The sequence below is a fragment of the Corvus kubaryi genome, unplaced genomic scaffold (genome assembly GCF_017639235.1).
Source record: "Corvus kubaryi isolate FWS band 111438036 unplaced genomic scaffold, C.kubaryi_AGA036_p1.0 37385, whole genome shotgun sequence".
NCBI classification, from domain to species: domain Eukaryota; kingdom Metazoa; phylum Chordata; class Aves; order Passeriformes; family Corvidae; genus Corvus; species Corvus kubaryi.
In genome coordinates this window covers 1,913,326-1,940,452 of record NW_024581127.1, presented here as the reverse complement: position 1 = coordinate 1,940,452, position 27,127 = coordinate 1,913,326, and the positions used below count along the sequence as shown (strand labels likewise).

Sequence of the window (27,127 nt, the reverse complement as noted above, 5' to 3'; positions counted from 1 at the left end):
CATCGCCCGCCGCCGGCGCGAGGCCCCGCCCCCTCCCGCCCGGCGCGCGGAGCCGCGTGCGGTCGGAGGCGGCCAATGGGGCGTCAGTCCGCCTGCGCAGATTCAAACGGCGGCTCGCGGGGGGGAGGCTGCGCGCGAGATTCGGGCGGCACCGGCCGAGCGCGCCGCGAGCGCCGGCGGCTGAGCCCGAGCGGCGGTGGCGGCCGGTGCGCGGTGGGGGCCGGGCGGGCACAGGGCAGGGCAGCGGAGCAAAGCGGCCCGCAGACGGAGGGAAGGAGGGCGGCGGGTGCCGCCGGAACCCGCGGCAACTCTGACAGCATCGGAGAGCGAGGCACAGTAGGGGCGAGAAAGGGGCCGCTGCGCGCCCCGTCCTTGCGGGCAGCGGCCAGGCCGAGCCATGCCTGACGCGCCGGGGCCGGGCCGGGGCTGAGGGCGGCCGCCGGGGCGCTGCAGGCACCGCAGGGAGCAGCGGGCCCTGGGAGGATCCCTGCCCGGCTCGAGCCTTTCTGAGGCGCCGGTACCCCGCTACGTCCCCTGCCCTGCTGTGAGAAAGGGAGCCCGGGCGGCTCGGGGGCTCTGTACTGCGCCCCGCGGCCGTGGCGGCCCCCCCTATGGTGCGCGCCGAGGATGGCGGAGAGACGGCGCAGGTGAGTGCGGGACCGGGGCGCTCTGCGCTTTCTGTCTCCCATCCCCTCCCGGGCAGTGCTGCCTTCCACGCCGCTGCCGCGAGTCCCGGTGCCCCCCCCGCGCCCCGGGATCCTGGCCAGGTGCTCCCCCCGCGCCCCGGGATCCCGGCCAGGTGCCGCCCCGCCCCTCACCGCTGCTCTCGGCCTCCTACCACTGTCCCGGCGTCGGCTGTCACTGCCCACCTCCCTCCCCCTCCGGCACTCTCGCAGGTATCTCTTCTCTCGGACTTCTGGGCACCACCTCTTGGGTACAGATCCCGCCTTTGCCCTGGCAGCCGCCCTCATTTCTGCGCTTTCGCTCAGGTCGTCTTTGTTGTAACTTACCTGGGCAACTGAGCTTGTCAGTAACAGCTACGTTGTCTCCGCAGTAGCTTTCCGCGCTGGTTATTTTCCTTCTGGTGGAGTAACCCTTTCTCCTTTTCACCTCCCAAGTGGCTTTGGCACAGCCTTGATGTAAAGTTTGGGCCTGTTGAGTTTTCCCAATGTCTTCAGTGCGCCTACTTTCTCTCGTCTGACATATTCTTTGATTGAAGATGTCATAATCTAGCCTGAAATATTCCTGAGAGATAATGTTCTGCTCAAGAGCTCCAGCAGCTGCCCTAGATGGCTTTCCTACATCTTTTTGTTTTATTTATACGAAAATGGGTGTGTCTTTGCTTTGTATTCAGAAGGTGGGTCTTGGAGAACTGTTTTGTCGCAATGGTTAGTCTTGTCTTAAATCGGTTTCTGAAAAGCGATAAAGAAATGTAAGAGAGGGATTAGTAGTGAGAAAGGAAAGGATACCCGGTGAGTTATCTATGGTATCTGGGGTTTATTGTGGATGCATACTTTTAATGGAGTTGGGGGTGGTTTCAAAGTTACACATATTAAAACTGCTTCTGCGTTTTCCTCTGACATGGAAAAAATTATAAGAGAATATTTTTCTGCAAAGCTGCAGCTAAAACAAGAAAGAAATGCTTTGGTGTTCTAGTTGTGTAAGCTGCAAAGGGCTTTGCTTGCAGAGGCTGACTGCTGAAGCTGTGTTTGGCTGTCTCAAAGAATAGCTCGGAGATAGTGTGTTTCTTGGCACTCCTAATCGGCATTTTGTAGTTTAAGGGACTTTCACCTGTGGTATTATAAGCAGTAGTTTCATTTTTGTCAAGCTTAACTTGTATTATCTCACATGGCTGTGGAGAGCCTTGGTTTCATGATTGAAAATACAACGGGTTGTGGATAGCAGAGGAAGCTTTGGTTAGAGACTGACAGCCCAAGGCGCATGCTGTGTCAGTGTCTGATGATGGTATCTCCAAAACTAAATCACTGAAGCTATGAGGTTACATAAAAGTGACTTCAAGACTTTTAATCTAGATGTGGAGTAAGGAGAAAGTGTAATAACTTTGCACGAAATGGTATTAAATTTAATCTTATATTCGTTTTATGTTAAACTGCTCTTGGTTGTTGCATTTGGAAGCTTGATTTTTTTCCTTTAATGGTTCTCAACTCAGAATTGCAAGGACAGCTAGAACAGATCTCACAAAATACGTACTTTATTGTCCCAGATGTCTTATTTGATGAAACTTGGTGGCTGCCTTCCACTTTGGTGCTGTATTTTAGCACAGTTTCATAACTGCAAAAGAATTGTCAAATGAGCTATAACAACCCCACATTTAAAAATCTTGTCTTTTTAATTGAAAGCTTAAAGTAGTAGTCCCAGCCATTCATCTGTATTTGATTTATAGTCTGTTGTAGCACTATTCTAAACAAGACTCAGGACTAGGTGGTTGTTCAGGTGGAATCGAGGTGCAGGAGAGGTTAGTGCCTGCTTGGTGCACAGAGGCACTGTCGGCTGCGGCGGTTTGGCTGTGGGATGCCAGAGAGTTCCCAGTGCAGGGCTCTAAACTGCAGCTGCCCGTGGGGCCCCCACGTTGTCTGGCACCGGCGCTCTCACCGGTGTCACTGGCGTGTATATGGAGCCCCTTCTCCTCTTCTAAATCCCCGTGAGTGTTCACGTAACTGGAGACTGCTCATGAGCTAGTTTGCTGTGCGCTGGGTAAGGAGGTTGTGTTGACAAAGGGCTTAACAAGAAGGCCAGATTTTAGTTATAAGTGAACTGTATGGCTTGCTTGGTATGAAATGGTATTATGAGAAACATATTTTGGTGTTACAATCCTAAAATATATCCCTGAAGTTTGTCAGATACCTGTGGACAAAAGAAAAAAAAGGAGGTGGTAGGGGGAAGAAAACAGTTACTTCTGAGTTTAAGTTCTCTTTTTGTAAGTCTTAAGCCACTTAATGCAAACCTCTTATAGTCATTGTGTTTGCAGCTCATTTTTTTTGAAAGTACAGTGAAGAACTTGCTGTTGGCCTTTCCACAAGTCTACTGCCTTGTCTTTCAGCAATTCAGCAGAGTTTTCATATGTTTATGTTTAACTGCTGCATCATGAAGCTAAGTAGGGCAAATGAACATATGGTGTAGGACATAGAAGCAAGTCTGCAAGAGTTGGGCATTTGCTATCCTGTGGTAATGCTTTTGAGTAAAGTATGTTCTCTGTGGCTAACAGGAGCAGACTTAATGGGAAATAACAAATAATGTGTAAGTGGTTAATCAGCATGCTGTGCTGATCATTGCGTGTTTTGGAAAATAATGGAGAGATCTCCAATCTAATCTGTTCTTAGGACACCAGCACAGGTTAATTTCATTACTGGGGAAGGAGTTTTTTTATACTTGTGGTTGAAAAATTGAAGTAACTGTCAAGGATGAGCACAACTAATACGTTTTGTTTTGAACCTGAATTTATTATATTTTTAGTGTGCTTTGTACCAATAATAAAATGGAGAAAAAATTGCACTGTGAAACTGATTTTAATTTAAGCAGTGTATTTGGATGGGAGTCCCTTCTTTGGGCCTTTGGTATAATTAATGCGGGGGCACTGCAGGCCTTGTTGTTAGACCTAGGTTTCCACATGTGTTTGAATTTATGCTAACATGAGTCACTGACACACAAGTTTTAGCGATGATTCCATGAAACACTTCCCTGTGCCGCCTGTTTGGAAGGCTTTGTTTATCCAGGCTGTGGAGTTCCGCATTTCTCCAGTAGATGGAGCGTCATCTACGTGGAGTCTCAGGGGTGCCTGGCTGCCTGCCCCTCTGGGTCCGCACTTTGAGGCTCAGCGCTGATGTCGAAGTTATTTCTTCTGGAACGTATCTGTCTTCAGAGATTTGTATCTAATTCCTGTAACACTGAGGCAACGCTTTTAGTCAAGTCAGGAGCCCACTTAAAATCTCAAATTGACGTTTACTTATTTGACATTCTTGTTGTGTTTGTTTCAGTCATGGAGGTGGATCATGAATGTGTTTTGCAGCCTAACAAACCACTCTGTTAGCTCATTCATGTAAAAGAAAGATGAAAAAATGTGTTACAAATTCACGAATCCTAAAAAGTAGTTTTTACTTCAAATTTAAGTCTCAACTTGGAATGAGTTATCTGTCCAATGTGTGGCCTTGAAATTAAAATGAATTCTGTACTTTGACATGATGAACTGCTGGAGGCAGACCTTGATATCATGCAAATCCCATACATAATTTTAGAACAATATGTACAGATTGGTAAAAAGGTACAAGTAATTAGAAAAAATAGGTTATTCAGAGGTATTTTAAACTCTCTTTTGATCTTCTTCACTCTTCTGTTGTACTTTGCAGTGAGGAAGACGATGATTTTCAATATATGGATCATGACTATGAAGTACCACAGCAAAAAGGTTTGAAGAAGATATGTAGCAAGGTGAAATGGACCCGTGAAGAGGTAATACTTTTTTTTTTTTTTTTTTGCTTTAGTCTGATCCCTACCTAATCTTCTTAGCTCATGAAATATGTTATTATTGTATTGGGGTAGCATGTAAAATTTATTGGCTGAGATTATGTCTTAACAGGATGAAAGGCTAAAGAAGCTGGTGGAACAAAATGGTACAGATGATTGGGCTTTCATTGCTAGTCATCTACAAGTAAGTTGAATCTCTGTTTCAGTTAAGTTCTCTTAATATTTATTTACTTTGGTCGTATGTCTAGCTGGGAAATGAGGTGAAATAGATCAGAAGCACGTAACAGTAAAAACTATTTTAGAGGATGCTTCTAAAATAGACTTGAGATCTAGCTCAGACCCTGAAGAACCTTATTGGCACTGTCTTCAGTGACAGTCTGAAATGATCAGAAATGCTTTCTGTTCACACTTGCTATTTGTTTTCATTATGGAATATATTCCTGTATCTTACTGTTTCCATTACTTGTGGTGGCTATATCCAGAATTCACAGGTTGCTTCTGAAGCAGTTAGAAGAGTGGGTTGCATTTGAATGATTGCTTGAAAGGAGCAGGATGAATTTCTTGAACACCATAGGCAAGAGGGTGCATGTGTTTATTTACTTGTATGTGTTTTTTGGAGTTTGTTTGTTTGGATTTGATTTTTTTTTTCAGTGATCACTGCTTCCGTGAGGTAATGGTAGAAAGTACCTACAACTAGAATTGATGGTGTTTATTTCTCTTCTGAACAAATGTTATAAAATGCCTGCTGTAAAAATATAGTAGAATCTAAGGCTGAAATCACTTCCTAGAAGTGGTGTCAAATATTAGAAATCAAAAAATTACACCTCCTCCTACCTTTGAGGTTCTTACAATATTGTCTGGGATGATGTGGTTGTATGAAATTCCATTGTAAGGTAAAAAAAGACTTGAATTCTAAATGCTGAACAGCTCTAACTTTGCATTGTTCTCATCATATTTTTGTGCAACTGTGATGCTTCTGATTTTTTTTCCAAGTGGCAAAATATAGATATCAGGGAATAAACTCAAAGCTTCTAAATTTAAGTCATGTATAAGCAAATCCATATTCCTTACATGTATGTTATTCCCTAATAAAAATCAGTGAAATAAGTGAATGGCAGAGGAGAATCAAAAAGCTTTTATATTAAGCTGTTTAAAAATACATTTGGTGATACTGATATGCAGGTGTAGTATGAATTTGCATTTAACAGATCTAACAGTTTAATAAAAACTTCTTCAGCTGAAAACAAAATAATTTGTTCTGGAGACAAAAAAAATGTTGTTCAGTTGGGCTCAAGTGAAGTTGAAAAAACATTCCACAGTTATCATAGGAAACTTGCATGATCAGGTTGCCTACTGCAGAATCATTGATGTTGGAAGGAACTTCTCTAGGTCATCTGGTTCATGGCCCCTACTCAAACAAGGTCAGCTGGAGCAAGCTGCCCAGGACAGTGTCTGTTTGGGTTTGGATATCTCCATGGATGGAGACTGCACAGCCTCTTTAGGCAACCTATTGCAACAGCCAGATAATAGAGGCTGGCATAATTCGCTCTTACCTTGTTACTGATGATCTTTTGCTAGGAATACCAAGGGTATCTCAAACTGCTGTGTTTTCAAACCCTCATTTCCTTGCTGGACTGGGCACAGGTAAACCTTCCCTCCATTCTGCCCCAAAAAAGTGAAGATGGCTTCAAGGTGGCTCTCAAGAGTGGGAGTGTAGCTTGTAATCACTTTCAGGTTTTTTTTTGTGGCTAAGGCAGACTGAAACGATTATACTGGATCATCCCATCATTTGTTTTGCTTTTCTCTCCAAATCATATTATGATTTCAGAAATGTCTGGAAGATAAAAGCACTAAAAGGCCACAATTTAAAATGTATTTCTTTTGTCAAAATAGTAACAGCTATTCTATATTGAGTCTTTTACAGCTTGTCTTCACCAGGAAATGATGATGTTTTGTAAAATAAACTGTAGTGTGCTTTTAATCATAGAGTTACTACTTGTAATTAGCTTGAAGATACTGTGAACAGTGTAATTTCAGGTGTTAGTGTTCTGGGTGTTTTTTCTGGTTCTATAGACTGCTGCTTTGTTAACTTGATCTTAGCATGGTAACACCTTTACTTGGCAGACAAGACCAGCAAAACCTTGCAATTGGTATTTGCTATCCAACAGCTTGTACTGAAGCAAGTAAATAATCATGTCCCAGTAAAAAAGTATGCTGTCCTGGGTCAGGCTCTCAGCTGCATATTTCTAAGCATCGGACCAACCCTTTCATATAGATAGTTTCTAGGAGGCTAAGTGAAAGTTACTTCTCTTTCGTAACTGGGAACAATATTTCAAAAGATCCTTAGTGAAGCTACAGAAAAGCACCATCTGTCCTGACCAGCAAAAGCAATGGTGTTTAATTAGTATGTGTTAACTAAATTTGATATGAATCTGTTTTCCTTAACACTCAAGTAAAGAGCTGAGAATACATTAATTTGGGATTTAGCAAAAAGTGTATTCTTTTATTTGAAAGAAAAAGTATTTCCTTAAAAAGTTTCTCCACTTATTTAAGTTACAGATAATGTCAAAAATAGATCAACCACAAAGTTTAGAGAAAGTGTGGAGTAATAAGGGCAAAAATAAATGCACATTTTTCTTTAAAGAGAGTAAGTTCTGAATTTGGTTATCAAGTTAGTACATTGAAGTAACTAGATTAGAGCTTCATGCAAGGTTGTTTTTTTCTGGAGAAGAGTTTTTATAAGCAAATGGAATAAGAAATAATAAGGGAGAATTTAACTATTATACTTAGAACAAAGTTCTAAATAAGTCCTTTAATTTGAAATAAGCTAATAATTCATGCTAGAATATATTTACAGCTTTATGTATTCAAGAGTTTAACAGCTACACTGGTCTTCTAAAACTCTTTCAGAATCGTTCAGATTTTCAGTGCCAGCATCGATGGCAGAAGGTACTAAACCCAGAATTGATTAAAGGTCCCTGGACTAAAGAAGAAGATCAGAGGGTAACAAAAACTAATTGATACTCTGCTCTTTAATAAAATTGGCATATGGCTGCTAAGAGTGTGTACTTTTTCTTGGGTTTCATTCCCATTTAGCTGATGTCTCATACATCTTGTGACATGGATACTTATGTTGCATTATGATGTATGAGAAGAAAAAAGTTCTCTCTTAAGTAGATGGAATGTCAGGACTGCTCAAGAATTTCATTTCCCATTAGTGAGAGTGCTGGCTGAATTATTCTAGTTTACCAAGTAGGGGGGATCTCTTTGTAGCACTAAAGATCAAAGGTCTCGTTTACATGTTTTGTTCCTCAAACCCACCAGACTTGAAGGGATTGGGAATAAGGGAAATTATTTCATAATCTATTGTTACAACCCTGAGATTAGCTCATTTGGTTAGAGCATGGTCCTAATAATGCCAAGGTTGTGAGTTTGATCCCTCTATGGGCCATTGGACTCGATGGTCCTTCTGGGTTCTTTCCAACTTGGAATGTTCTGGGAAACCATTTATTTCTGTAAAGAAGCTATCACAATGTTTTAGGCTCCTTTTTTACCCCACTGTTGTTAATCTGTATTGCAGCCTTTTGCCTGCAAAACCTGGACTGCCTGATAGGGAGGTGCAAATACAGCTTTCCTGTGGTATTTCAAATATGTTTCTTGTTCCTACTGTTTAAAACTGTTCTAAGATGTTTTAAATTACTATTTGTCAATTTATGAATATGGTCTTCCTAATCTATTTTTTTCACAGTTCTCATTAGTTTTTTAAGGAAAAGCTTCTAATTTGTAAAAACTCCCAACTTCCATTCCATTTCTAGGTGTCGAGGTGTGGGTTTTTCTTCGTATGTATGTTGATGAAAATAGTCAAATGAAATATCTTTACCGGTTTCTTTTTTGACCTTTCATAATGTCAGCTTCTGCAGTGCATGACAGAAAGGAAACTTCCAAATGTATGTTTTCATCAATATACACTTATATTCTAAACACAGAAAATTTGGAGTTAGTAATGTTTTGATTTCTTGAAAAATCATTTTTAAACCCCCAAGTCACTGTCTGCCTCCTTAGGCCTAATATCAGTTGACTATTATAATGCTATTCTAAAATGTGAGTTTATCAGTGTTCTCAGCCTTTGATTAGGTAAAATAGGTTTTGAAATTTAAATGTGCTTTCATCTGTATTCCAGGTTATTGAATTAGTTCAGAAGTATGGTCCAAAGCGCTGGTCTCTAATTGCAAAACACCTGAAAGGAAGAATAGGCAAGCAATGCAGAGAAAGATGGCATAACCATCTCAATCCTGAGGTAAAAAAGTCTTCATGGACAGAAGAAGAGGACAGAATAATCTATGAAGCTCACAAGCGTTTGGGAAACCGATGGGCTGAAATAGCAAAACTTCTTCCTGGAAGGTGCTTTTCAACTCTATTTGTGTTAAATGTTGGAATTTGAAGAGTGGTCATCTCAGTACCCTTTCAAATCTTAACTTGTTAGTCAGGGAGTATCTGTTGAAACTTATTATATTATGATATATTTTATTATATTATTATTATATTATATTATGATATTATTAACTTATTTATCTTGATAGATGCTAAAAATCTTTTGAATTTGGTATATATTCTTAAAAAGACATAAAACCCATAGAAAGACCTCTAACACTTTAGAGATATCTTCAAATTCCTTCTGATCACTTAAAAACCCTCTGTAATAGAGTTGAACTGAATTAACTGCAAGTAGTAGTAGAAGAATGATTTGATATCAAACTTGATATCAAAGGGTTTTCATTAATGTGTATTTGAGGGTGACTTTCCTGGTTTAAGATGTGATTTTTTTTTTTTTGTGTAGCACTTGTTGAACTGGACACTTGTAAAAGAAAGTCTTAGTAACCTTCAAAAGTCCAGGCTTAGGAGTCATGCATTGCAAAGTTAGTTGGTTATCATGAAGTCTCTAAGTTGAGTGAATCGTATGCATTGTTCACCTTCTATTTCTTTCAAGTTTGACTTCCAATTTCTATGGTTGTGGAAAACAAAATTTTAGTGTGTGAAGAGTTTAATGAAATAATTCTTTTACCTTGTGCTGTTAATTGAAATTCAGTGTTAAGGTTTCTGAATTCAGTTTGTGTGTTCAAGAGGTGACTGTCTAGCTGTGCGTAAGGAATGTCAACATTTGTTATCTTGGCATAATGAGAGATGTGCGCGTAAAAAATTTGCATTTTGATTAAGTGCACAATCCATGGCTCATAGTAAATCCTTCGGAGGAATGAGATGGTTGCATCTAAATAGAATTTCAGAGAGGGAAGATGAGTTTGACAGAAGAATTCCTATTTAGCTTGTTTGTTGTCAACAAATCTGAGACTTAGCTAAAGAGTGCTAAAGATCACAGACCTAGAAGATTTGTAGAGTCCAACACTAGTGGGATGAAAAAGGGGAATACTTCTTGGAGTTGATCTTAAATGAAAAATGGGGCTTTAACCAATTTTTGTTCCTACGTACCTCTACCTAAGGCTGGGAATAATAATGCTAGTATTTTAGACAGTAATGCAGTTATAGTCTACTTTTGCCTTAATGTTTGTTTAGTGTTAAAAGTGATTTCAGCGTGCTTGTCAAAATGCCATGCCTGTTTTATCCTATCCATGATCAAGGGCATGAAGAGATAGTAGGATGTTCTCCCACAAAGCGGCACATAAAACACAGAGCGGGGGTTGCAGGCTGTCAATTTTAGAAGAGATATCTTCCAGTGGCAAACACCAGCCAGAGTGCCTTTATTATGCTGTGGGACAGTAGGGTGATTGTCTTAGCTACATGTACTGCAAATTTATAGCAGAGGGGTAAATAACCTTGTGTCCACTATGTTATTCCACATATCTAAGAAAAAAGGTTCCCCCTCATGATTACAGTCAGAACCCATAGAAAGACCTCTAACACTTTGGAGGTATCTTCAAATTCCTCCCGATCACTTAAAAGCCCTCTGTAATAGAGTTGAACTGAATTTAATTTTAATTTCCGGCACACTTGAAGTTTAGTAGAAGGAAGTTTTAAAAAGGGTAGCTTTCTAGTCATTAAGCCAAAACCCCACTGATAATAGAACTTTCAGTTTAAGCTGCTGGAGCTTTCTGGATATGTGGCTTCAGATTAATCTACTCTACAAACCCTGTAAATTGTGTCATATATTAAAATTTGAGATATGGAAGCCAGTCACTGTTTTATACTTTCATTTTAGGACTGATAATTCAATTAAAAATCACTGGAATTCAACAATGCGAAGAAAGGTGGAACAGGAAGGATATTTGCAAAGTGTTATAAAGTCTGAAAGCGCTAGTTCTGCTGAACTTCAGCCCCAACCTTGCCTGACTATGGAACACTTGCACACTCAGAATCAATTTTATGTGCCTGTTCAGACACATGTAAGTTCAAAATTTAGAATAATTAGTATTTCCCAGTTTCAAATAATTGATTTGGTTTGAAATGAGAAACAAACCTGAAAGATTGAAGATCTGTTGAGTATTTTTGTGATTTTATGGCAACTTAGGATTTGTAAATCATGAATAGTTTATGTATAATAAACTAGTAATAATTTTATAGCCTCCTTTTGTTGAGGGTTTGTAAAATGTTTTATGTCTTTTTAGATTCCAGCATATCAGTATGCCTCACCAGAAGGCAGCTGTCTAGAGCATGCTCCATCTTCTTCCAACATAGTTCAGGTAAATTGTTAACATCCTTTGTAAATTAAGGAGAATTTACTGCATATTATACAGTAAAATAAATAGATGTGTATCTTCAAAATGTCTGTTAGTCTTTCACTCACCTAAATTTATATAGCTTCCTCCGTAAGTAAGCTTGCTAGTGTAGTTGGTAGTTTTAGGTAGGAAAAATGAAGCCCTCTTTATAAATCCCACAAACATGATGTTTGTGCTTATTTCTGACAGAAATATGGCTTAAAACATAGTTTACTTGTTAAATCTGGAGGCTAAATCGTGACCTATATTAGTATTACCTAGCTTATGAGAGATTTAAAGACAAGACTTTACTATTTACGTATATAGAATAAATATAACTCTGTCTGAAAAACTCAGCCTACTGTGACTTGTACTTCTGACTGTGCTTTTTTGTTCTCATTAGGTTTTATTTCTTTCTCACTGATAAACATCTTTCAATCAATTGAAGATGCTCTTTTGCAGCATTCTAAATGCTGAAGAATTAAGAAAATTTAAAGCAAATAGAAGTTGGACATATTATTTCCTTTTGCTTCTTTGGGTTCACTTGGGATATATCTGAAATTCATTATGTGATGCAGAATGAATGTAGATCTTGGTTTCTAATATGACTCCTTGGAAGAATTTTTGTGAATTTGGAATTAGTAAAAAAATGTATTTTGACACAGGGAATAATACACGTTGTGTTTCTGTTAGATAGGGGAGTTCTGTAGAGCTCTACCTAACCTGAAGTTTCCCCATGCAGGTCATCTGTTTCATGTTGCATTTTCTTTCCTGATTTGGTATAAGAATACAAGTCACAACAAAGCCTCATATGGCTTTTGACACTTTGGATTGCCCTACACAGAAAAGTATAAGATACTTTCTGCTCCTTGAAGTACTCTCTAAATTGAGGATAGTGTATATCCTTCCCTATATTTATAGCAATAATGGAAAGTGTTAAGGAGGTTAAGAGCAAACAAACCAATCAAAACCACTTCTTTAATTTTCTTTTCTGATAGTAGTGGTGGGATTGCTTGTACAGATACTGTGTCAGCAAATGCTGAGTTGAAACACTTTCTTGCACACTTAGTGAGGATAAATAACACAAAGTTTTAGAAGGCATGTGAAAACACAAGCACATAAACCAGTGTGCCGAGGCTTGGTTCTGTTAAAGACAGAATGTAGTGACTTTAGTTTAGAAAGTGTTTTAGCATGCTGATAACTTACAGGCCATATTAGAATCCAGTTAAAATACCACCTTACACACCACTTTTACATCAGATCCATCTCCTGGTTATTGGAGTTGTTTTGCTTGTGAGTGACTTCTGTACTACAAAATATGACACAACCTGAACAGTTCTGTTCCCTCTATGTGTGGATTCCTGTTAAAAGTACAGCTGTATTAAAATATAGAGTCTTTACCGTGAAGGGGTGGTGGAAGTGAAAAATAGTAATGGCTTCTTTCTTAAATTTTTCAGCAGCCATTTATTGATGATGATCCTGATAAAGAAAAGAAAATAAAGGAACTTGAATTGCTACTTATGTCAGCAGAGAATGAAATCAGAAGAAAACAAATGTCTTCTGTAAGAAATGTAAATTTCTCTAAATATTTGAATATGCATTACTGAGGTTAATCCTCAGAAATTCAGTAACGGTTGTTTGGTTTAGTGTGGTATTTTTTTCACCCGACCGTCTAAAATCAAACCTATGGCTGTTGCATTGTAAAACAAAAATCTATGTATTAGAGCTGAGAGAACTTATTTTTAGTGCAGTTTTCTAAACTGTGAAGGCAGCAGAAATATGACCAGCAATTTGGCAGTTCCTAACACCCAGTATTTTAATCCTCTTGAAGATGTAACACATTTTATATCACTGCCATTCAGTTTTATAGATCAGTAATATTGATCATCTGCTCAGTAGAGAAAGGTGAAAAATACATAGGTTTTGCCCCATTTGATTTTGAAATGTCCTGTAGATTATATTTTCCTCAAACTTCAGTGTGAGTGCTTGCAATACTTAATATCCACATTTGGACATGATGAACAGTAAATAAATATGCACTGCACACAAATTGTGTGTAAATTCAGTGGAATTTCCCTAATTCTGTAGAATTAGGGTAACTTGCAGATGACAGTCACTGACTTCCTCAGAGAGCTTTGCATATCAGACACCTAACTAACCCAACCATATTGATCCCTAGTTTAGAATACAGGTGAACTTGAGATTTTATGTGGTGCAGTTATTCCTGGCATTCTTTTGAAACAGTGCAGTGTTCTACTTATCTAGTAGAATCTGGTTTGCTTCTAGATTTCCAGTGAAAATTAAAATTTGTTTCTTGGGTACTAAGCAGGCTACTGAAATGGAATAGCCTTTTAGAAGTTTACTAAACTATTAATGCAAAATCTGCGTTAAAAAAACCCAGATCAAACAACTAGTATTTCACGCTCTAGAAACATTTTCTAATCTTAAAATTTACCTATGTTCTGTATTGAAGATGACTTCATAATATATTGGTGTTCAGGTACGCAGGAAACTTGCATCAGAGATGGCTTCCAATACAGCCCATAATTACCTAAGTTATGAGTGTGTATAAGATATGAATGTGAGGTAAGATAAAAATCTTACGCAATTTGAGAATGTTGAGTATGTTAATGTAAAGAGAAGACTAACTGCATTAATTGAAACAGATAATTGGTATTTAAAAATGCCAAAATTAATAGTTATGCTTAGTCTTTCCACACACTACTTTTTTTTTCCACCCTGCAGTCACGTAATTGACTCTTTTCAACCTCTAAGTTGAATAAAATTAACATGTTTCTTCATAACTTTTTAGCAAGCTGGAAGCTTGTCTTGTTGGTCTGGAAATTTTATCATGGAGGATTGTATGCCTAATACACTAAGTAGCCTTGAGGAACAAACAAGTGATTTCTACAGCATGGACGAGACCCGCATCACACCTGTTCAGCAGAATTCACCACCTAAGTATTTGGGTGTAGAAGCAAACAGAATGTTAACACCTCTACAAACCATTCCAGAATTTGCAGAGACACTAGACCTTATGGAAATTGTAAGTTTGTATTCCTTCTTAAAAAGAAGTGTTTAATTAGGAATGACAATTTACACAATATGTGTAAAGTACTGTTAAAATTGCCTTATTTTGTATTTGTCTATAATTTCCACCTTATCAAGTGATTTATTGCCTTTTTAAAAACAATTTTGTTTTAAAATATTCAGTATTTTATGATTGTATGAAAGACACGGGGAGAATAATTTGGGAAGAATATATGGCTTGTGGAGCTAGAGGGCTGATAGATTATCTTGGACATTGTGAAGTAATCTTGGATAAGCCTGCCTGTGTTTTGCATCTTGCCTCATAGGATCCGGTAGCGTGGAGCGATACCTGTTTTGAGCTTTCAGAGGCTGTTGTATCCCCTGTCAAGCCGGCTCCAGTAAAACTAATGCGGCTTCAACACAGTGAAGGGGCTGCTGAGTGCCAGTATAATGTTGGTATTATGCTTGATGGCAAAAACCACAGCAGCATCAGTGGGGATGAGGAAACAGTTTTTTCAACAACCTCAAACTTAACTAAGTTCAGCAATCCACCTGCTATCCTGAGAAAGAAGAAGAGATTGCGTGTTGGGCAGTCCCCGGTGACTGATCTGAACGATGGCCTGTGTAACGATGCCGTCAATGTTGCACTCAAGCGGACGCCAGTGAAAACACTACCATTTTCTCCATCACAGGTGAGTGCATCTTTAAATATGGCTAAACGTGAAGACTGTAGTGGGTGGGTTATAAATTATAAGTAGTTTCTTCCCTAGAAGTACGTTGTAGCCTAAATAAATATGTCAAAATAACTTCTTACAGCATCTGCATAAGAGTAAGTATCTTAAAAATAAATCATTAAACAACCTCTGTTTTGAAGACTGATGGGGAGGGTGGCAGCAGCAGTGACAACCTGTGTCTCAGCTCACACTTTCTCATGCGAATAATTGTTGATAGAGACCTTTTGTCTCTGTGACTTAAGTAAGTAGTAGGGATTTTAAGAAGAAAATCAAGGTTTCAGCAATAAGTGTAAGTCAAGAATAGAGTACTGGGGTTTGTCAGTAAAAGTCTTTCAGATATGTGTATATAATTCGGGGGTCTTTGCTGTTCAGCACAGTGGTGAAATTTTGTTCTGTAAGGTTGCTTTTTTCCCCCCCCTCCCCTTGTGCTTAGTTTTTCAACACTTGCTCTGGAAATGAACAATTTAACTTTGAAAATCCTGCATTTACATCGACTCCAATCTGTGGGCAGAAAGTTCTTATTACGACTCCTCTACACAAGGAAATGACACCACAAGATCAAAAGGAAAATGTGGGGTAGGTTTATTACATTAAACATCTGGTGGTGTTACTAAATTAAAGTTTAATACACGTGGGGTAATGCTATAGTGATCTCAGTACTTTTCAGGTTCATGGTGCTGATACCTGTTGTGTAAATTAAAGTATTTTAAAATGTTTCTTAGATTAATTTAATTACATTGCTAATGATAAAATATTAAAATGTGTATATGAATGCTTTTATATGCTTGAATAGTTTTAGAACTCCCACAATGAGAAGATCTCTTTTGGGTTCAACACCAAGGACACCAACTCCCTTTAAAAATGCTTTGGCTGCTCAGGAAAAAAAGTATGGTCCCCTCAGACTTATGGTATGTGATGATACTGTTTCTTTTCTTCTTTGTTGAAGTCTAAATGTCCTCTTGGTTTTGAGGTACTGTAAGCCTCCTTGTGATCCTAGAAAGCATTTTCCTGTCCTAGAGAACAACTAGAACGTGAATCAAAAACGCTTTGGATTTGGTTGTTAGGCTTGTGTAGTATGGAGGCATTATCTTCTTGAACAGTAATTTGGTGCATATAATCATTTGATCCACAGTAATCTTAAATGCATCAGTTTCATGTTTGTGAGTTGTTTTAAATTTACCTAGCCTTGCTAACACTGTATCTCTTACGAGGTGGTTACATAATTGCCTGAGATTGTAATACTTTAGGGTTTCTGTTTTTTCAAAAGAAAAATTGTAAGTCGGACAATGAATGGGTGTGGGTTCTCCAGCTGGGTAACTTAGTAAGAGCAAGCTGCTGTACATGAGTTTGACTGACCTCATTATTTTAAACAACTTTCACATTTCACTTGAAAACCTGCATTATCTTTGAATCCTCTGGACTATGTAAGAGCTGAGTTGTTCTTTGGTTTTGGTTCTTCTACAGCACTAGGACTGAAATTAGGTGTTTACCACAGTGTGATAATCTTGAGTGATGTTAGCAGTCTTCTTCATCCGAAACCCCAAAATTTTAGTATAGCAGTTCATGATCCTCTGATTCTTCTGGCTGTCACAGACTTTTTTTTTTTTTTTTTTTTTTTTGGTTTTGTTGACTATGGATAATGTTACCTTTTTTGTTAGTTTGTTCCAAATGAATTCAATTTTTGTTCTCTTCCTAGCCTAGCTAAGGTATGTTAATGCATAATAACTTTTGGAATTCAGTAGACATATGCTTTTCAAGTTCTGAAAAAATTCCAGCCAATATATATTGACTACTTCTTTTCTGCAAACACAGAAGGTAGCTCAGACTTTGCCACGGGGCTTGGCACCATCTGTGTTACCCTATAGATTCACAGTCCCTCACTATGCAAATGGAGTGGTTTGGCATTCCTGTTTCTGTCCACTATTAACCTCCTGTTCAAAATCAAATTTTGAGGGCTTAAGGGAATTCTTCTCCTGTTGGTACACAAAGGAGCCATCTGTATGGCTTCTGTGAAATTCTGTACTGTACTTAGGGCTATCAATGTCTTATTCAAAGATTTGTGTTAAAATTGGTGTAAATTCTTTTCATAACAACAGTTATACATTTCTAGCACAGTTTTTTAGTATGTTTTTATGCATGTATATATACACATATGTGTTTTTGTAGGTATTTAGTGTATATAAATTATTCCATCAGTGGATAACTATTACTAATAAGTGCAAACAAGTAGTTTGTCTTCAATGCTACCTTGCATTTTTGAAGCACTGTGTGCATGTATATGTTTTATCTGGCTAGAAATAATGTGGAGTAAAATGAACTTAAAAAAATCTTCATAGCTTTGAAATGTAGCCCTGTGGTTTTTTAACTACAGTAGCTTAGGTCCTTTCTTGCTATGTTTTGCAAGATCCCTCTTCTGGCCTACATTAGCTGAAAGTAGAATATGGTAGGAACTGGCAACTAATAGACTTCATGTGTTTTCTTCTTCAATTTTAATTAACATTTAGTCACAACCACTTGCCTTCTCGGAGGAAGACATTAGGGAAGTTTTGAAAGAGGAAACTGGAACAGATATATTTCCCAAGGAGGAAGATGACACTTTGTATAAAAACTGCAAGCAGGAGGTAATATGACAGTAGTAATTTCAAATAGGGAATAACTGCTTTTACATTATATTTTACAATTTTTCTCTGCAAAATGTTTCTTTCAGCACAACTTTTCTAAAAAAGTCAGAAAATCACTGGTCCTAGATTCACAGGAAAAAGAAGAGGTTGGGGCCCAGCGCTTAACAGAAGATAATAGTTTAGATGTACAGGTAAGAATGAAATGAAGCTAACTGAAGAGCATCACTGGCAGCAGTATTAATATGGAACTGTGTGTCTTCTGTCAACTATAATAAACTTTTGGATTGAAGCTGCTAGATTAATGCATCTAGACAGTGAAAAATACCTTCAGTTTGAAATGCTATTTTATGTACTTAAGAAATAGGTGAGCATTGGGCTTGAATTCATGCATGAATTTTTCCTTTCAGTCCTTCAGAGTAGGTAAAATAATGTGAATGCTTTACAGGTTTGTAGCAAAGCTGTTTCCATGCTGGTTACCTGTAAACTTTAACATACACAGCATGCTGAAACTCTCTGTAATATACCAGGAAGATGACATTTGCTCTTGTGCTATGCATGCTTGACAGTCTGGCAGATGTGTTCTGAAAATACATAATTGCATGTTAGGCAGCAAGTTTTTCCTGCTTCGCATAGTAGGGGAATACTTTAAGGAATATCAAGCGTGTAAAAGATGAAGTTTGTGTGCTCCCTCTGCCTAAGGGAATTTTAATACTTCTGCCTCAATAACCAAGACATTGAGAAATCGGATATGGGGCTCTTTTGGTCCCTCTGTCCTTTAAAAAGCAGCTCGGTGTTTTTCCAGTTGAATAATTGCATAGCTTATTCTTTAGTCTTGTAGGAAAACTTTGTTCTAATGAGTTCTTAATGCATGTATGTGTTCAATTCTTAAAGAGTAAATGTCTGTGCTTCTTGATTAGGTTTAAGGCTATATTCAGAATGTAGGAGCCAAGGTCTTTTTTTAAAGACTGTGTAAGGCGCTTAAGTCATGCTCCTTTCTAGCTGGTTCTCCAAATTCCCTTCTGAAGTGCCTCTTAGACTGTGCCAAGCCTTGGGATCTGCCTGTTGGGTATTCGGTGCTCTGCCACCTAGTGGGAATTGCCAGCTTCCCCAAGAACATCTCTTGTGAGGAGCAGCGGTGCTGCAGCCATTCCAGGCATAACGAAAATGCCTGGTGTTCTCTTAGTAATATCTTGCTAAGGCACGGTATATTGTGTATCGCCGATGTCTAGCTTAAGATGCACCATGACGTGGTCTGTTAAAGGCAGGGGACTGGGGAAAAGTTGATTTTCCGTCATTTTCATGAGAAATGCTGGTGCAACAGGAACATTGACTCCTAGCAAGAGAGACAGTGTAGTATCTTATTTAAAAATGAAGAATATACCAATCCTGAGGTAGAAATTGTGTGTCCATATGATGATAATTTAGGAATAAGGTCTGAGGTAGAATAAATATTTAAAGGTGGTTTAATGGGGTGTTTTTGTAAGAATGCAACTACTTATGCCACTGTTACTGTCATCTAATTTTTGGTCTTTAAAGTTGACATATATATGTCTTGCACTTTCGTATACTGAAGCTGGATTAATTTCTTTTTATTTCCATAGACATTACCAATATATAAAATTCTTCTGGAGTGATCCATCCAGTGCTTATTTCAGTTCTTAAAGCAGTTCCTCCCACTGAAACTGATGTGATCTTACTTTTTTGACTCTAGTCTCCTTTTCCTTACTTTCATGAGGGTTGTCCTAGAAGTGAATTACAAGCTTTTTTCTTTAAAACTGTTCTGTAGTTACCACTTTATCAAATCTTGTTCTTAACAAAATGTTATCAGAGTAGTGTGGCTTTAGAGTAAAGAAACTGTCTACACAGTGATGCCTAAACCATGCTAGCAGCTGCTTGTTGTACTATGCTTAGTATTGACTGTGGATTCCAGTATGGACCAGGCTAGTTCTTCATATATGGCTCATTACATTTTCTTTTCAGATTCTTTCCTAGGGTCTTTCTGATAGTATTTGCTTTGTTTACATTTTGGCTTCTCTGAACACAGCTGTTGAAGTCTTTTTGTATTAATTACTAATTATTATTCCTGTTCCCTACCCTCTTTTTTGTCAATAGTCAAAAAATGCATATACCACATCTTTATTAATGACACCATTGTTGGAAATACAGGACAACAGATGTAACCTGACATCAGAAAAACAGGATACAAATACAGCAAACAAAGCAAATGCAGTAATTAAGAAGAAACTGAATGCATGTGCTACAAAAAATGTCAAAATGGAGAAAGCTCTTCAGGTCTGGATGCAAAGAATTCTGTTAGTTCTGTTAGTGGGTTAATAAAGAAATTTTGTGTTGTTTTGTTTCTGTCTTGCGCTAATGTCTAGAATTGTTGAAATCAGTGATCCAGTTTCAGTCAGTGTTTCCATGATCCTTATTTCTTGTAAGTTGGTCATTTGTCTGCAAAGTGTTTTTCATAGCTAAGTTCCTTAAATACAACCCTGATGTTTCACACTTTGTTTCAGTGAAACAAACTGATGTTTCACTAAGATTTAGATGTGGGGGAACAAAAGCAGGGTAGGGAAGACCTGCAAAACAGGTCTGGGTGCCCAAGACTAGGAGTTAGAAAACTTGGCCTGGTGCAAACTAAACTTCTTTAGGACTTTAGTTTCTCAAATTTCTCTGGTGCTTACTCTTCATAATAAGCCTAGTGGGCTTCATTAAAGCAGAGTTCATCCATGGGTTCTGTTTGGTAGCTGTTCTTGTTACGGCCCTGTTCTTGTACATCCATATATTTTCCATACTGGTAAAACCATTGAACCTAGTTTTTCCTCTGTGTAGGTCCCTGACCACCAGCTTTAAGAAGAGATTCTTTGACCTACTTTGTACCAATTCCAGTTTGTCCCATAGGGAGTTAATGTATAAAGTTTTTTTGTCTTCTTAGAATATCTACAGCTCTGTATTAATGAAAAAATAAATTAAAAAAAAAGACAGGATACCTGGAACCTGATCTTCCATATTCTACTTAATTGCTTTAACAATGGTGTTTTCAAGTACAGAGACAACACTATTACTTTCTGATCTTTTCTTATGAGAAGGAAGAACAAAGTTCATTTAATTGTGATATTAAAGTTAAAAAAAAAAAAAAGAAAAATTTCTTTCGCTGTGAATTGCAGCTAAGGTAAATACATCTATCTGGCCCAGAAGTACGGTGTTTGGAATACTTAAAAGGGGAGCTGAGTTATAGTATACTCACAAATATTTTCATTGAACCATCTTTTTTCTTTTTTCTCTTTCCCCAGAGAAATTCCCTCTCAGTTTTGTGGCCTCTCTAACCCTAAGTCCCTTTCATGAATCAAGTTCTGCTAAATTTACAGAGAAACTCATATAGATAATTTTCTTTGTGAATCTATATGCAGAACTGATCCTTTGGATCAGTTTCTAGCTCGATGTGGGAGGGAGAGGATCTTGCATTGTTCATCATGCTACAACCAGCCAGTGCCAGGTCCAATTTGGAGCTGAAACGAATCAGCTCGAGGTTCAGTACATCATGTGAAGGTGTAGTCTTTGCTTCATGGAAAAAGCAGGACTAGTAGCTTAATTATTCCATTCGTCATTTTTATTCCTAATTCCTTTGCCATTTCCTATATATTCCCCAAAAATCTGACCGTTCTTCCATGGCTGCCACTTGGTTCAGTAAAGTTCTTCACAATCTTCTTTTTCAGCTGCCAAATTATTTTATCTTCCTTGGTGTCTCCAGACAGCTGTCAGTAATGTGTTTTTCTGCCTGCTGAACTTAGCACATTTAAAGAGGAAGATATTCAAAGAGAAGAGAACTTAATTAGCTTCCCTTTTATGTATTAATTTTGAACTAGTTAGACTATTGAAGAGTGTTTTTCATTTTGTGTGTTAGAACTTGAAGCATAACCCAGATGCACTGCTTGGGAGCTGGATTAAGGGTGGAGAGGAAGCTTTGTCACAGGTTTTAGGTATTGTACTGTAGAACTGGATCCTCTCAGTAAAGTATACTATTGCTAGGCTTTAATAACTTATTATTACTCTGAAACATTGTATGAGAATTGCTGAAGTATTTAATTTGTTAAATGAACCTTTTTAACAGAATTTTATTTTATGCAGCCAAATCGTGACTGGGAGGCAGTTGTTTATGGAAAAACGGAAGACCAGCTTATCATGACTGAGCAAGCAAGAAGGTATCTGAGCACATACACAGCTACCAACAGCAATTCAAGGTCTCTGATACTGTGATGGTCACTGCAGCTGACAACCATCTCTTTCCATTGAAACTGAAACAATGCTGAAGGCCATTCCCGTGCGATACTTGGGAATTAAATCTTTACTTTGAGAGAGTCTGCCAAGGGAAACCTTAAAGCTACCTTAAAGCTTCCTTTCTTCTTTTGACTGACAAAGAACAGACATGAAGCTCTTACATTCTTTACGAAGGGATACCGCAAACAGTTCTGCAGTGAATTTTTTAAATATTAAAAGAGTAACCCCCTATAATATAAAGAAGGGTAAAATACATTACAGTACTGACAACATACAGTTTTTAGGTCTATTTTTCATATTTATTCTTTTGACTTGCATCGCTTTTTTTATCTGTTAGAGCATTTTCAATATAGAGTAGGTTCATAGGTTGTTACTGGTTTCCAAACGAGCAACATACATGACTGAATGTGCTTTTGCTTATGTAGCATATTTCTAGTATATAAAGAAACACAATGGAAAGGAGTACAAAGGAAGGATAGAAAGTTGCACTACTAATTTTTTTGGTATGCTGCAAAACAATGAAATTAACTACAGTGTTAAATATATTTATTTGCAAATGGTACTAGAAGTAGGCAGAGGGGGGTGAATTAAGTTTAGTGTAAAGCATCAGTATTTTCTTCATAAATCTCAAAATGAGATGATTGTTGAATGTATTGTACAGTATGTAGGAACAAGGAAAATTTTGTAAATTGGAAAGGAGTCTGTTTTTATAATTTATTTCCATTTCAAAGCTTAAATGTAGATATTTATATGTATGCAGGTTGTCTAGAGGCCAATGTTGTTTCCTGTTAAAACAGCTAAAATGAAAAAAGGACAAGTTTAAAATATATGAAATAGCAGAAGAATTACAGTGGTGAAGTGTAAAAATCTATACTGTATGTTACATCTACATAAAGATTGCACTATAGCCCTAAAATCATGTTGGTCTACAACATAATTACAAGGTATTCCTGTATTGTACAGCAACTGTTCCTGTACTTTGTTTAAATATATTTAGAAAGAAATGGTGGGGTCTTATATGAGACCGAGGAGTACTTTGTCCTGCATAGGAACTAAAAACTAATGCATTTTCAATATATATATTTTATTCTTTTTTTTTTTTTTTAAAGAAACTTGGCACCTTGGATCTCAAAACAATTGTATCTGCACTTAACTTTGACCATTATATACTGACTAAATGTTTGAAGAGCAAAGAGAACATTCTTTTATTTATGAAAAATCTTTGTCCTTATTTAAAGGTATACAGGTCACAACACTTGCTTTAGTTGCCTATTTTAGGTATTTGCACTTATTTTATGTCTTTATTTTTGGTTTTGAAGGAATGTTTTGGTTTGCTTTTGTTGTAGAGGTTTTTATGTAGTTAATTTCGAGCAAGTTATAATGGAGTGCTCTCAACAGATACTGACAGGTAAATAGAATTGTACACTGTAGTTTTAGTTATTTATAATTCAAACACTCTTCCTCTCCACTCCCGGGTGTGCTGCTACAGATCGTGGCAGAATCGGCTTGCTGCTATGAGAGATGGAAAGAGCGAGCATCATATGCACTGTATGTAAAATTACATGATGTCAGGTTCTCTAGTTAACTTTATGAGATCAACCAGTACTATGCAGGGTGTGGAAAGTGTTCCTAACACTTTAATATCAAAGATGGTAGAGAAGAATTAGTTAATGGAGAATTTTAACATGTGATGAGTGGCACAAGGAAGGTAATGGGTTCTTAAACTTTTTTTAAGCATCTCAGAGCTTATACAATCCTTGTTTTTATGAGCTTTTTGATATTGGCTCTCATAGTAGTAGGCACAAACATTTTTAGCAATTTTTAATTCACATCAAAATTTTAAGGGGGGGCGGGAATCTTATTATAAGCAAGGGATCAGAAAAGGCCCATCATGCCAGGATTACTCCTCACCTAGCAAAATTTAGAGGAGCCAATTGGAATTCTTGGCAATACTAGATTTAGATGTGCATTACCAGAACAGATTTAACAGCAACATGTAACTCTGGAGACAGCATTTAATTCACAAAAAATGAAATCAGACATTAAGACAGAATGACTATCTAGAATCTGGCTGGTATATTGAAGTAGAAATGGTATCATCAAAACTACCTATACCAAGTTTAAGCATAGATTTATGGTAAGTAGTAATAATTTGTGTTGGTATTGGTTGGATCGTTTAGTTAACTCCTACTTTGTTGCTTTAGCAGGAAGGTTTTAATCTTTCATGTGTCAGGCATCTTATTACTTTTTGAATGTTGTGTGCATTTGCATTTCTTTCAGTTTATAGGTAAATTGTACATGCAGCAGCCAAACTTGCATGAAACCTAAATACATTTTACACCATATTTTTGTTCTAAGGTTTGACATAATGTGCAACAAATGCCTTGTTTATCTTAGTTTTTGTTGTACTACAAACTTTTCTTTTATGTAAGAGAATCTCACAATACAGACTGCGTTAATGTCAGAAATAAAGCATCTATGTACCAGGTTACTCTAAGTGTCTTTTGTTTGAAAACTGTAACACACAGTGCTCGTTAAAGCAACATGTATGTGTGCCTGTGGAACTGCAAGAGACCTGTGTTCTCTGAACTGGGCAGAGGCAGCAGACATGGGAATCAGTGGGTTACACAGCAGGTTGGAGTCCCTTGGCAATATCTACTTCAATCCAACCTGCATGTAAGCCTACTTGTATCTGATTATCAGTTTATATTTGTCTCTCAAAGCTGTAACACAGGTTTTTATGTATAGAAGACAATTTGAGGAATGAATGCTGACTGTGTAAAGCTTTAGTTACATTCCTTTCATTTGTAGGGTAGAAGTATTTTAGTATGTGTGCCTGAGTCTTGGGAGGTAAATGCAAGTGTAAGTTGTGCAGTGTGATTTTATTTTTTTTCCTCTCCTAAGTAGTTCTCACAAACATGTATTAATCTGAGTTAGTGTAAGACTTGAACACTGTTATTTTGATAGAAACATGGGCATTCAATGCAAAATTTTGATTTCCTTTCCCAGTTTTGTGACAATATAAATGACAAGGTAATCTGTTGAAGGAAAGGGACAAGAGGGACTAACATGAGCCATTTCTTCAGAAATAGGTCCTGGTAGTTTGTATCATCTAGCTTTAAGCTGTATGAGCAAACTCTTGACTGTTACAGGGGCTTTAGCTGTTGTAGCCAGGCCACTATATGAGTAACCTGCAAACCTGCTCATGTTTGTTTCCAAGTGTGAAGTTTTCCATCACTTGGGATGAGTGAGGTGGCTTTTGTTTGTGTCGTGGCTGGCTGCTGTTGTCTGAAACGGGGGTGAAGTGTAGGTAAAGGAAAGCAAAGTCCAATGATGCAGGAAATTAATTTTTCTGTATTGACTTTCCTCAGTGAAACAAAGTAGAGCAGATGGACAGCCAGCAAGGCAGGTTTGGCAGGATCTACAATCCTAAGTTTTATTATATGAAAACTGGAAGCTTTTCTTATGGGTCTGCCTTTTACTTGGAAGAAGTGGTCTTTAAGGAATTGATCGGTGAGAATAATCCCAGTTCCTACTGCTGTTACTCAGATTTTACATGAGAATAATGCTACTAGATTTGCACCAAACTAAAACTGATCGAATGCCTTGAGTGAATCAAGCATTGTGAAATAAGGGTTTTAACACTGAATATTAATGGACCAAGGTTGCACCATACCTATGACCAAGACACAATGCCAACAACAAAAATTTTGAAACTGAAGTTGATTCTTGCATTTGGTTTTGTGATGAATACTCTGATATGGTTCATTACCTAGGCAGAAAATATACACTGATGTCTTCTAACGCTAGACTTCATTTAATTTTTTTTCATAAGTTTCCTTGACATTGGATAAGCTGAAGCTTTATGGGCTTAAATGCTTACTTTCATGAGGAAGCTGTGGATTACTGTTTCTGTGCCAGCAGAGCCAAAAGATTGGTCCCTCTTGAAGCTGCAGCATACTGATCTGTGTGGCTTCCCCTGGAGACAGCCAGCTGATCCCTCGAGTGGGTTGGATTCTTGCCCTGCAGCTGAAGGGAACAATGGGATCCTTGTAGTTCTGCTAGCATGATGTGTTGGAAGAACAGGTAAGCTTTGGACATTTATACACAATCTTACATTTTTGTATGAAGTAAAAATCCAAATGCTCATACCCACTGTGTCACCTTAATGAAGAAACCGCAGTCGTGCAGCTTCTCTGCATCTGGAGTAAGAGATGTGGAATATGGCATTCTTCAGTTCCAGCTTGTGTTGGTGGTGTGGTTTTCTTCTTTAATTTCATTTTCTCTTCTGCTTCATTGCTGTGTGTGTTTTTTATGAGGTACAGAACTGAAAGGAGCCCTCTGACAGTGCCCACTGTTGGGCTGTAATCACCTCAGTGATGCAGTTGCTATTGCAATGGGAGTTCTGTCTACCTGCTACTATGTTTTACAGAAATTTTGGGTTCTAATTTGGATTTATTTTTAGAGTCCTCTGGATTATTTACCTGACTTCTGATTTCCTGTGTCATCACACCCCCTGATTATGAGAGAATGGATGTTAATGGCCTTAGTGCAAGCAAGATGGAAATGGGCTGTGTATTGGCTGGCAGTGATGGACATGTGTGACTGTCCCGTGTCATGGTCTGAGGGGAAGGGGTGCTTTTCTCTTTTGGGGAGAGAGAATTCTGCTTAGTTAGCATTTACTTCCTTGCCCACCGTTGGCCAGTTACTTGGTCATAGTTACTCCTTGTAAAAGTGATGTTTGGTGGTTGCACAACCATCAGAGTTTCAGAGCACCCCTTAAAGTGTTGTGCACTCTGCTTTGAAATGGTCTGTCACATAGATCGAGGAATATTTGCTCAGCTTTCTGAGGGCATCAAGTTCTTACACCAGTAGGCATTAAATAAAAAATAATTCAAAAATTATCAATAGGACATACTGGTAGAGCAGACAAAGAAAACTCGGGGAAAAGTGCTTATTGAAGGACTTCTCCTAAGCAGTGATGCAAAGTATCTCAGACGTCTTTGTAGGAACTGTCTGAACAACTGTGGCCAGCTTCAAACCACGACAACAGCACGAGCTATGCATACACGTTAGGTGGAAAGAGTTTGGAAAAGGAATCAGCTTTGTACATCGGAGCAGCTGAGGATGTGCTTCCATGTACGCGTAGGGATGAGTCGGCTTGCGCTCATCTCAAAGCTGAGCGGTGTGCGGGCGGACAGCGTCCTTGTTGCGTACCTCTCACGCTGGCAAGTGTGTGCTTGTGGCAACTCGGTGTCCGAGAGGACTCGCC

At 38.2% G+C, this 27,127-nt stretch overlaps 1 protein-coding gene across 7 annotated transcripts; it reads left to right on the top strand.

Annotated features, from left to right (window-relative positions):
- The first annotated feature begins 201 nt into the window (after window positions 1–201).
- Window positions 202–24,346, top strand: MYBL1 (MYB proto-oncogene like 1). Of its 7 annotated transcripts, none has more exons than XM_042036342.1 (16): window positions 202–647; window positions 4,365–4,467; window positions 4,595–4,666; window positions 7,393–7,485; window positions 8,663–8,883; window positions 10,694–10,877; window positions 11,100–11,174; window positions 12,650–12,760; window positions 14,002–14,235; window positions 14,546–14,911; window positions 15,387–15,529; window positions 15,747–15,861; window positions 17,458–17,574; window positions 17,661–17,765; window positions 19,687–19,866; window positions 21,706–24,346. In XM_042036342.1, the coding sequence occupies exons 1-16, from the start codon at window positions 628–630 to the stop codon at window positions 21,832–21,834; spliced, it is 2,268 nt and encodes a 755-aa protein (XP_041892276.1). In that variant the 5' UTR covers window positions 202–627; the 3' UTR covers window positions 21,835–24,346. The 7 variants fall into 7 exon arrangements, with proteins under 7 accessions (XP_041892276.1, XP_041892278.1, XP_041892275.1 ...); XM_042036344.1 differs by having other exon boundaries at window positions 203–647; window positions 12,647–12,751; XM_042036341.1 differs by having other exon boundaries at window positions 203–647; window positions 12,647–12,760.
- The last annotated feature ends 2,781 nt before the right edge of the window (window positions 24,347–27,127 follow it).

What these genes read in the sequence shown, in the direction of transcription:
- MYBL1 (XM_042036341.1), top strand. Translation starts at nt 628, where the DNA reads ATGGCGGAGAGACGGCGCAG. An exon ending in CTAAAGAAGAAGATCAGAGG is followed by an intron (nt 7,486 to 8,662) that starts GTAACAAAAACT and finishes TCTGTATTCCAG; the next exon opens with GTTATTGAATTAGTTCAGAA. An exon ending in ATGTGCCTGTTCAGACACAT is followed by an intron (nt 10,878 to 11,099) that starts GTAAGTTCAAAA and finishes ATGTCTTTTTAG; the next exon opens with ATTCCAGCATATCAGTATGC.